At 31.5% G+C, this 12,285-nt stretch overlaps 1 protein-coding gene across 1 annotated transcript; it reads left to right on the top strand.

The window, feature by feature from the left end:
- The first annotated feature begins 8,764 nt into the window (after nucleotides 1-8,764).
- Nucleotides 8,765-11,115, top strand: LOC111012876 (gibberellin 2-beta-dioxygenase 1). The gene is made up of 3 exons (XM_088119078.1): nucleotides 8,765-9,454; nucleotides 9,551-9,908; nucleotides 10,514-11,115. Exons 1-3 carry the CDS (start codon nucleotides 9,018-9,020, stop codon nucleotides 10,760-10,762), a joined length of 1,044 nt encoding a protein of 347 aa, XP_087975204.1. The 5' UTR covers nucleotides 8,765-9,017; the 3' UTR covers nucleotides 10,763-11,115.
- The last annotated feature ends 1,170 nt before the right edge of the window (nucleotides 11,116-12,285 follow it).

The raw sequence follows: 12,285 nt of genomic DNA, 5'->3' as shown, positions 1-12,285 counted from the left end.
TCAAACAACTCAAAATTTTATATAGCAACAATGTACATATAAGAATTTATCTAGTTAAATTTCAAATTAGCATAATTTTTAGTTAATTAGTAATTAAAATGAAATATAAATCTTAGATGTAAATTATGAATGGGTGGTATTTATATTATATTAAAAAAAAGATAATAATTATATTGTTACGTTAAATCGAGGAGTGAAATTTGAACTAAAGTAATAGCTGTCAGATTAATTTTGCAAAGAAATTTTATATTAAAGAGTGTAGTCTCTTTGACATTGGATTGATATAGACTTCTTATTAATGATTTTTTTTTAAACGACCATTTCTAAAATCATTCTATATATCTTTTGGAACAAAAATTGAGTAAAAACATGTTTAGATAACTGTGTTTTTTTTTTCAATATTAAATTGGGAGGGTAAAAAATCATTTTAGAGGCATAATAAACTTACTTTTAAGTCATAAAAAAAATCCAATAAAAGTATAAAGTTGGACTTTTTCAAACATATATTGCCCTTTAATTAGGTGGGTTGGCTAGAAATTAGGCATTAACCTTCCAAGAGCTTAATTAATGTGAATGAGAGATGCCCTCCACTTTCCATTTGGTCAACACACCTAAAAAAACACACGTGTCTAAATAATAGTCATACATTTTGAAAAGATTTGTAGGCCAAGCTTTTCTTCAATCCAACTTTATTCAACTATTCTTTCTTTGTTTTGTTTATATGACATTTTCGTATCTAATTTGAAATATTTATTTTCATTTTTTCTCCCGACGAGAGTAACGAATAGGATATTTAATTTTAACAATTCTTTAACCTGTTGCCTGTTGGACCTGCATACTTCTTAAATGATGTTGACATGACTAACAATGAAAGAGAGCTGTAATATTCATACAGTACTAGAGATTTTCTCAATAAAAGGAAACTAAACCTAAATTTTTCATCTTTTCAATATAAATAGGATCATGAGCTAAGCTAATATTAACCAACATCATTTATTGAAGAATTCTAAAACCTCTCTTATAAATGTCTGCGAAACCTTGCTCTTCAATATTTGAGTTTGCTTCTATAACTCTAGCGGTGTAAACTCAACACTCAAGAGTTGCTATTTTTATGTGACATCATCGTCAACATAAAAACCTATCGATATCAGAATAGTAAATATTCTCTCCATGGTTTAAGAATATGCTCTCTTTAGTGATATGAGAGGAAACATAATGTCTATTATTCCATATGCTAAAATGAGAATAATAACCTTTCTTTAGTTCATGTAAGAAAATAGGTTACGGAAGATAAAACTAGAGATTTCCTTCTTTTTTTTTTTGTGATTACGATCTCCCACCCCTATTTATTGTACTAAAAAAACTAGAACATTTTTTATTCATTAAAAAAGTTAAAGTGGATGATATCTTTAAAACAATCTTTCATCAAGAAAACATATTTAATTTAAACAACATATTAAATTTTACTCTCTGCATTTTCATTTTTTAAAAAAGAATTTAAAATTCATGTCAATTTTTTTAAAAAAATTTATATTAGAAATAATAGAGAAATAATAGAAGAGATATATACTAATACTAACCAATATAATGTATTTGACCTATTTGAATTATTGTCACATCAACATGTCTCATTCTTGATAACATGTCTCATTCTCGATCACACATAAAACTTACCCATTCGATTTAGAAATATGACACTTCCCTTCACTCAATTAGAGACATGAATAAAATTCTATCATTAAATTCAAACATAAATTTATTTTGATAACTTGTAATACGGGACAATTGGACCTTACAGTATGAAAATCATTAATGTTCGATTTTGAACCAACAAGACGTTTGGTGCAATTTATTATACGCGTAAGACAAACATAAATTACGATTGTCTTATGTTTTTTTCTTATGATAGGATAGATTAACTATTCTTGACATTAAATTTGTGGTTTTTTTTTAAATGTTGATTTTGAAAAATAATTGTTGTATTTGGTTTCTTTTTGGACATATTAACTTGTCACACTTTGATTTGTACGTGTAAAATCGAAAAAGTGTTAGAACAAAATTAAATAAAGTATATACTTTATTCTAATTAATTGTTTTTTTCATGAAGTCTAAGGCACATTTTTCAATTGAAGCTTAATTGGCATTCATATTATTTTTCTGGGATAAGTCGCATCAAATGAAGATGAAAGATGTATATGAAAATCATATCAATGAGCTGGGTGTGAATGTGTGAGTTGTGTTTACAATATTTATGTAGGGATAATATTGTTGGGGCGGATTCGTGGACATTTCCCCGTCTCCAATTTTGAATCTTCCTACTTGTTATATTCTTCTCCTCATAAAATAGGATAGGTTCGAGGTGAAATTCACTGCACGTGAAACTTCTTCGTCGTCGTTTCAACCTTAAAATTACATTTATTTTATAAATAGATAATCAATTAATTGAGGATAAAAGAAAAATCTTTTCTCTGTCCTTGACATGTCCTCTATCATATACTTAGATTTTTTGTTTGGGCAGGATCGAGTTGATCCCTACTTAGAATTTTGCCATCCTTACAATATTTATGATGTTTACCAAACTTTCAATGCTTTTTAGTTGTTATCGTACTATCTACTTGGTCATTTTTGGAACACAAAAATTGGCTTGATCTCTGCATATATTCAATTTCACAATTTAATGCCAACATGTTTCTCTTTGGAAAAAAAAAAGGTCATATCTAAAAATGGACCTTTCTCTTTTTATATTTTCTATCTATTCAAATTAACTACGCGTATAAATTTTCGACAAACATTATGAATTGGCCTAGGCCCAAGATTTAGACCAAGATTCTAGCCTAGGTCGTTGCAAATGGTATCGGAGCGAGGTTTTGCCCAGTACGATGTGGTTTGAGACGAATCAAGCGCAAGCTGGTAGACATGTGACACTTGAATAAGGAGGAGGAGTACATAGATGAACCGGTATCACATCTGAATAAGAGGGGTCTTGAGATCATGGAAGCATGATTAAGAAAGACTTAAAAGAATTGATAATCACTACTTATACTAACAATGTACACCTAATTCTTTTTGGGTTGCTCAATCATAAGTACTCCAAAGGTAAGCGTGCTTGATTTGGAACAATCTTGGATTATGTGACTTCCTATGAAAATATTCATAGGAAGCATGCGAGTGAAGACAAAACATGGTGAAACGGTGACAAGTATACAGTTGTTGGACAAAATAATGAAGCATGCACGACATATACTCTCTTTGAAGCAATGTATCAAATCTCTTTAATAAACTATGCCAGAATCTATTTTATTTTTGTTGACTTATATTATTATTTCTCTGTCATAAACTATTTTATTTAATTTTGTTGCATTTATTCTCTAAATCATTTCAAATTCTAAAAGTATTTCATTATACAATGAGAAAAGAAAAAACTCTCTCCCTATTTCTTTCCATATTTGAATATTTTATAATATCAAAGTATCAAAATTATTTTTGTTGATAAAGAGTGAAATAGACAACAAGACATCTTATATGAAATGGAAACATTATTATATCAATGATTAAAAAAAAATTCTCCTCATCCAAATGATTATACCTAATCATGAAATAATAATAATAATAATAATGTACAAAACCCTACCTTCTAGACATGGAGACAATCTCTCCAATAAATTTATTAATCTAAAATGACAATTATTGGTCAAGTTCACTACAAAAAATATTTTTAAAAAATCATATATAAATCATCACATTATTTGAACACATTAATCCAAATTTAAAATTCCCTCTCCATTCTCCAACAACCCAATAATTAAACTAATCACAAATTAATTAATGGAAACACACATTTGACCAACAAGGGCAGGCGAGAAATTTATGGGATTATTTGGAAGTAGGGTCTAAAACAATTATTTGATGTAGAAATTTTATTTGGTAGGATAACATTTTAAAAAATAATTTCCAAATTTAAAAAGAAAATAAACACCAGATAACATAGAGGAATACCATTTTGTTCTTTTCATATGTTTTTTTAGTACATTGTTTTCATGTGTTTATTGGGGTGTTTTATAAGTCATTGCATCTCTAAATGTGTTATATTTTCAAACGAAAACGTAAAAAAATAAATAAATAATTACTCACATATTTCTAAAATTTAAGACCAATTTATTTATTTTTTCCTTTAGGGGAAAAAAGGAAAAGAGAGCCCATACCCTAAAATGTCAATAGAGTTTGTTAGAATTAATATATTGAGGGGGCAAATGGGTAGGTTCATGCACACATAAAAATGGTCAATAATAGAGTAAAAATTCTATTCTCAAAACAAAATAATTGTAATAATGATTACCAAATAGATAATTTAGTGAAGGACTATGAAGTTGACTCAGCTCCATCTAAGATCTATACCAAAATGAAAAGGAAAAAAAAAAGAAAAAAAAGGAAAAGAAATCCTAACTTTTGATGTGTATTATATATATATATATATATATATATATATATATATTTTTTTTTTTTTAAGGGCATAAAATTGTCCCATGGCTAGGTTCATGCATACCAAAAACACCAAACTACCTCAATATAGTTGGATGCTTTTTTAGGTTTAATGTGGCTTTTTTTTTCTCCTTACATTTTATTTTGCATTTTCCTAGCATCCAATCATACCAAACCATGTGTTACCCCAAAAAGAATTAAAAACCCAACTTTTTTTTTTCTTTTTTTTTTTGAAAGGAGAAAATATTGATATAAAATTTTAATTATTTTATTTTGGACAGAAATATAGACGTTGGGTTGTATTGTAGGTAGCCAATCGAGACTCTTCAATTGTAATTATTAATTAAATATTGAATTTATGTCCGATCTATCAATGTTGATGTTATAAAATATATTGTGATATTTACAATAAAAAACCATACAATAATAATAAGGGTCATCTAGAATCATGGTTTTTTTTTCAAATAAATAATATATTCAAGTAATATATATATATATATATATATATATATATATATATATATATATATATATATATTAAAAAGACAATTAGAGGGTTAGTATCCAAGTGTTTGCACATATATATTATTGTTGTTATCATTGATATATTAGACTCGAACTTTCTATATTATAATACAAAATTGGTTATATTATAAATTTAGTCCATAAATTTTTAGTATCGTATTTTGTTTAAATGAGTTTGGGATGATCGGAAAAAAATTGTTTAAGTGAGAGTATTTTTTTATAAGTTAAATAATTTTATAGATAAGAAAATACTAATGAAATATATTTTTTGATAGTTTTAGAATTTTCTAAATCATTTATCATAACCTAACCACACTATATATAACTTTTTTTTTAATTATTTTTAATGGGCTAAATTTAGCACTTTTCCCATACAAAAGTTCTCAAAACTCACCAAAATTTTAGATTATGTTTCTATCTAAAGTTTCAATCATTAACACCAGTAACAAAATAATTGTTAGTTTATTTAGTCGTATGTTACCAACATGAGTATAGTTCAACTAGTTAAAGATATTACTTTATGTTCTTACCGATCATGTTCGTATTATCCTGTACCCTCTTATATATTATACTAAGTAAAAATTTGTTACATCATACATATGACGAATCATTCAAAATTGACTCAAATGGAATGCTAGCACTCTCTATTAATGGTTATTAATCAACAACGAGTCTGTTACATCCTTGACACAATATGCCAACCCATCCAAAATTGACATAGTGAACTAGAAAATTTCCAGCATCAAGAGTATAGATACGCCTCCCATTCTATTTCTTTGAAACCACGTTAACATCATTTAAGAATGACGTAGGATCCATCCCGTTAAAAGATATTAACATCGAACCACGGGATGAGAGAGAGAAAGAGATTTGGGGTTTGGAATAAAAAGAGAATCATTGAAGAACACTGTGGATGCGGTTGGCCAACCTGGCAATTGAAACCCATAATTCTCTCTCTCTCTCTCTTGACCGACAGAGAAAGCTGCGAATGGCAGACGGCCACGTCATTGCACAGTGAGAATCCACATTTCCCAGTTGACATCTGATTATTTATTAATGTGGGCCCCGCATTTTGAACACGTGTGCATTCTCTCCCCATCTCTTTTTTTCCTTTTTTCTTTTTCTCACCTACATTAAAATGGAAATTATTATTTATTAATTATTATTTTTTTTTCGTTTTTTTTATATTTTTTTTAAAAAGAGAGGTGGTGGGGATTTGTTTTTGTGGTCCCAAAATTGAGTTCTCTAAAAGGGTAGGGTTTTGGTTTTGGTACGAAAAGGATCTTAGATGGGTCTCTCTATATCAACCTCCTCCTCCTTCATTGCTTGCCCCCACCAATTCCTCCTATTTCTCATTTATTGCCCTCCTTTATGCCTCCCAGTAACTTCTCCTCTCCACTCGAACGACCATTTCACTTTATCTGACTTCATTGTTCAACTCGCTCGTACACCTTTTCTGTTAAAAGGAATCGGTAAAACATACGCATGGGACATATATATATCCCACTTCTTTTATCCTTACACTTTTACTTGGACCTGTCGCTCTAATTTATAATTCTAGAGAATTGAGTCGTAAGCAGAGTTTAAGTGAAGATATACTTTTTTTTAAGTCAAGTAAAGATATACTTAGTTGTTGTTGCGAGTGTTTTTGCGCCTGAACAACAACTTATATATTTCTGCGGAGGTATCCGTTGTTCTGAAGTCGTGTGTCGTTGGATATTCTTTTTGCTTTATTGTTGATGTCATGACTTGGTTATTGTATTTTAGGCACTGTTATGCCTTGATATCAATCGAGGCATATTGAGTTTAAGATTGAGTTGGATGAAATTGAAAGTTTAAGATTAAAATTGACTCACTAAATTAAATACAAAAAGAGTGTACAAATTATTAGAAATTAAATAAATTAACTTATATTCTTAATGTAAATTTTAACTTTAATAGTTTCAGGCTCAAATTCGTCTAAAATTAATACAACTTTAGACTTTGAGAGTAACTTTGTTAACATCGAAAATTAATTTAGGGACGATTTAATTATTCAATCACGTACAAGAAATCTTAATTAAGAATCTTTTTGGTTGGACAAAGCTGGTCCATAAGATCACTCATTGATTCAACAAGTTGATTTTTTTTAAAAGTATTCAAAATTGGGGTGCCAAAAGGGGAGAGATCCCCTTTCTATACTTGTGTGAAATATCTTAGAGGTTTCTATTTTTGTGTGGTATTTGTTCATTATTAATCAACCTTTTAATTGATATGATACCACAAAGAGAGGCTACTCAATGGGATGGATAAGTGCTTGACTTAGAATGATATATCTTGTGAAAATTATTCCTAGTATAGTCATAGGAAACATATATGGAACTTTTTGATTAGTTGCTTTGAGTGGGATGCAAAAAAGTTGGCCAAACTTGTAAACAATGAGTCATTGTTGCCTTTGCCTTTAATAATTTTGCTTTCTCACTCATATTTTATCCAAATTTCAACAATTGTGTGGGTTTTATGTCACATCATTTACGAGTTTAAAATGATGAATTACTAAATTATTATATGGATTAGCAAAGGAACATATGGTGTGAATGAAAGAAAGAGATAAATCAATCAGTCGTTATCTCTCTTTCTCTTTCTCTCACTCTCTATCTGTCTCGTCTCTAATTGTGAAGGTTGTGGTTATTCTTTGTCTCCCTTTTTAGATCTCTCCTATTGAAGATGTTTTAATCACTCCCTATCTTTCGCGTTTCCTCTCACTGAAGAGGTTGTAATCCTGTCTCTATTTATCTCTCTAATTTAATTGATGAGATTCTGATCCCTCTTTGTCTTACTTTCTATTTCTCTCATTTTCTAGATTTATCTAATCAAAGATTTTCAAACCATTCTCTATCTTTCTCAAGTTGAAGATGTTACGTTTTACTCCCTACCTCTCTGTCTCTCTAATTGAAGAGATTTCAATCCATCCTTATCTCTTTTCATTCTATAACCAAAGTTTTCTCTCTCTTTAATTGAGAAAACACTTCACATGTTTATCTTTTCAAAATCTTTCAACTCATCTATATGCTTTTAGAATTGACTCAAAATTATATGCAAATACATAATTTCTCTGCATCGCTTCTATTTACCAACTCTTACCCACTACTTTCTAAGAGTAGAATTCAATCTCCCAATAAAAAGTTTCCCTTTTTCCATATTTAATAGGCTACATAATCAAAACCTAAAATTGACAACACACATAAGAGAGAGCATTAAAGCAAAATCACACATCTTTTCCAAACTACAAATAAAAAATTAGTGGAGGAGACCAATGATTTCCACAAAGCTTACTCAATCACACTCATCAACATAGCACCACTATGTTGTTGAAAGTGAACTCAAATCACTCATAATTAACCCCTTTCCCCCAACTTGGTGATCAAGGGAAGAATCATTGGAAAAAGGGTAAAAAGATGAAAAGAAAAGAAAAAAAAGTAAACTTGGGTTTTGGGTGTGGTTTGTTTTTGTTGATATAATTGGTTGCTAGAGAGGAGGGAGTGAGAGATTATTGAAAGGGAAAGAAAACAATGGATAACTATCCAAGGAATCTAGTTGATGTGACCCATTACTTTTAATGCAATAAACTTGTCATGTCTATTTTTAGTGGCAGAAAATCTGAGTTATCACTCCTTGCTGCTAAGATCATGACCACTCTGCTTTCCAAACTTTGTTTATATATCATCCCAATACAATGTAAAAGCCCATCTTCCAATGTGTAAAACAATAGTGTAAAAAAAAGAAAAAGAAAAAAGAAAAAAGAAAAAGAAAAAAGAAAAAAGAAATCTCCCATTTCCTCTTCTCTTTCAAAAATCCCATTTCCCCTCCTCTCTTATAAATACCTCCCTCTCCTCCCTCTCTCCTTAAAGCTTCACCTTTTTCTTCTTTTTTCGCTCTAAAGCTTCAAGCTTTCTTCTTTTTCCTCAAAATCCCAAACACCCATTTGTTTCAATTGGGCAAGTTTCATTCTTTCTTTGTTGAGACCCAAATCAATGGTGGTTTTGTCCAAGCCAGCAATCAAACAGTCTTCTTCTTCTTTGATGATGAGAAACTCCATGGTTACTCCTTCTTCTTCTTCTTCTCCTTCTCCTGCATTTTTCTCCGGAGTTCCATTGATAGACCTCTCGGAACCCGACGCCAAGCAGCGCATCGTCACGGCGTGCGAAGAGCTTGGGTTCTTCAAGGTCGTCAACCATGGCGTCCCCATGGAATTCATCTCCACTCTCGAATCGGAATCCACCAAATTCTTCTCCCTCCCCCTCTCCGAGAAGCAGAAGGCCGGCCCTCCGTCGCCTTTCGGCTATGGTAACAAGCAAATCGGCAGCAATGGCGATGTCGGTCGGGTCGAATACCTCCTCCTAGCCACCCACTTCCAGTCCAACTCCGATGGGTTCCTCTCCCAATTTGGCCAAAACCCACAAAAACTCCGGTACCCCACCAAGCCCCCACCTCTCAAAATGCTCCGTTTTTTCTCTTTACTCTGTTTTCCCCTGTTTTTCCTGACTCTGTTTTTGCTCTGTTTTAGCTCTGCTGTGAACGATTACATCTCGGCCGTGAGGAACATGGCGTGTGAAATCCTGGAACTGATGGCGGAGGGGCTGAAGATTCAGCAGAGGAATGTGTTCAGTAAGCTGTTAATGGACGAAGAGAGCGACTCTGTTTTCAGGCTGAACCATTATCCGCCATGGCTGGAGCTTCACCAAGCTGCTGCTGTGGAAGGGAAGAACATGATTGGATTTGGAGAACACACAGACCCACAGATCATTTCGGTTTTGAGATCCAACAATACTTCTGGACTTCAGATTTCTTTGGCTGATGGAAATTGGATTTCGGTTCCTCCTGATCAGAACTCCTTCTTCATCAATGTTGGTGACTCTTTACAGGTATAGAAAAAAAAAAGAACACAAGACAGTTTCTACAAAAAAAAAAAAAAAAAAACTTCTTTTTTGTGTGTGTTTGTTTATGTCTCTCTCTCTTGGTTTGCCAATCTTTGTACTGTTTTTTATTTATTAAAAACTCCATAGACAAGACATGATCTTAATCATGATTTATGTCTGTCAGCTGGCTTCCTGTTTAGATAAATCTCCCACAAAGCCCACTCTTTCATTAGACTAATATCAAAATTTCTAAAATTTGGGTTTTTTCATTTTTTCTTTTAATGGCAAGAAAAATTTTCAGTTTCTTTCCATTGGGGTTTTACTTTTGCCCTATGTCAAAAGTGGGTTAAAAAGAACAAATTTATTTCTATGTACACTTGCATTTTCCACACTAAAACATTGACTGATATTCAAAGAAACAAAAGGGTTATTCATACAGCCAATTTTCGAGACATGTTTGAATCAGACTGAAAAGTACACACAATAACATGAACTTGGATGTCCCCTATTATTGTTTAATCTAAAAACACATACTTTATTGATTTTAAATATAGGGTTTTTTTTTTGTTCATATATACTAAAAAAATTGAACCTTTTTTGGTTTTTTGAAGGTGATGACTAATGGAAGATTCAAAAGTGTGAAGCATAGGGTATTGACAAACAGCTTGAAGTCAAGAATTTCAATGATATACTTTGGTGGGCCACCATTGAGTGAGAAGATAGCCCCTTTGCCTTCACTTATGAAAGGAGAAGAAAGTTTGTACAAAGAGTTCACTTGGTTTGAGTACAAAAGATCAGCTTACAATTCCAGGTTGGCAGATAACAGGCTTGTGCACTTTGAAAGAATTGCAGCCTCATAATCCTCCCTTTCTTTCTATTTTCAAATATACCCTCCAGATTGTAAACATCGATGTCGATGGAAATATCGATATCTCAATTTCATAGAAATATCGGTGGAAATATCGACAATATCATGGATACTCTCTCTTCATGAGCTCCAACTCCTTTCTTCTTTTTGATCTCTCTTTACCAAAATGGGTTTTTTCCCCCTCTTTTCTTTTAGCTTCCAAACTTAGGGGTTAGGTGTTTGGATAGGTGGGTTTGTTCTTTGATTTTCTTCTCTCTCTCTCTTGTTTACCATAGTTTCTCTTTCCTTGTAATTACACTCTTTATCTTTCCTCATAATACAAAAAGTGTACCCATTGTTTTGATACTTTTTTGAGTAATATTATAATTGCAAGAGGGGCATCATGTACAAGGGTTGAAATAAGTCTCTACTATTAAAAAAAATAAAATGGATTTCTTTTTTTCACCTTTTCAATACGCGTTGTGGAAATAATATATACAACTTGCTGGTGTCTATTTTAAGCGTGTTGAATTGTTTGAAAAGAAGCATTGTTGGTGGCTGGAGATATCTACCTATTTTGAAAAAAGAAGCGTTGTTCTTGTATCTCGAGATGTCTATTTTAGAAATAGAGATGTCCGAACAATAGTAAAGGGGTCGCAAGATTGTCTAAATTATATGTACTTTCTCAACTTTGTATCATACATTGACATTGGAGTGGTCCAATATTCATTTTATATAATGTCTCTCTCTCTTTTAAGATTTTGGCAGTTGGGTTTGGGTCAAAAAGCTAACTTCCTCTCTTTGCATTTTTTTAGGGGCATAGCTCAAATTTGACTTTGTTTTGGGGTTTCCCCCCAAAAGCCTACTTTGGTCAACCAAAAAACGTAGTGCATTTTTAATACTTTGAGATAACTATGAAAACATGGGGCTCTATCCATTATTCACGTGACCAATTAAGTGCTTAAACACAAACCACTTAAACAAATATACTTTCCATCTACAATATCTTTATATCTTAATCCTAAATCTTGTACCAAATGATTTGTTGTGTTCAAAGTCTCTTTTTTTTAGTACTTCAAAACTTTGACCATGCTTTTTCTTAGTTCATTTTTTAATTTTATAGCATTGATAAAGTTTGGACTTGATTCCTAGTTTGCACTTCAAGGTTTGAATGGGACATTTTAATTCAATAAGCTTGAAAATAGTTTTAAATAAATCATCTTGAGGATTGTGGCTCATTAGTCCAAAAGGGCTAGGGTAAATCGAAAGGAAGTTCTCTTTATTTTCTTTTTCCTTTTCTTCATTTTGGATCGAAAAATTGATGAGTTGCGTGAATAAAAAATCTAAGGGAATATGTTCAAATTCCATGATGGCCACCTATCTTAAGAATTAATTTTTATGCATTTTCCAACATTATAGGATCGGACGATTGTCTCGTAAGATTAGTCGAAATGCAGCCTGACACCCTCGAAAAGAAGAAAAAATAGTATGAGACAATGGGATGACAAGATGATAAAAATAAGAAGATGAGGATGA

The sequence above is a fragment of the Momordica charantia genome, assembly GCF_013281855.1.
Source record: "Momordica charantia cultivar OHB3-1 chromosome 10 unlocalized genomic scaffold, Mcharantia_2.0 BLBB01000010.1, whole genome shotgun sequence".
Lineage (NCBI taxonomy): Eukaryota > Viridiplantae > Streptophyta > Magnoliopsida > Cucurbitales > Cucurbitaceae > Momordica > Momordica charantia.
The sequence above is the reverse complement of the archived record's forward strand: the minus strand, read 5'-3'. Positions and strand labels throughout refer to the sequence as shown.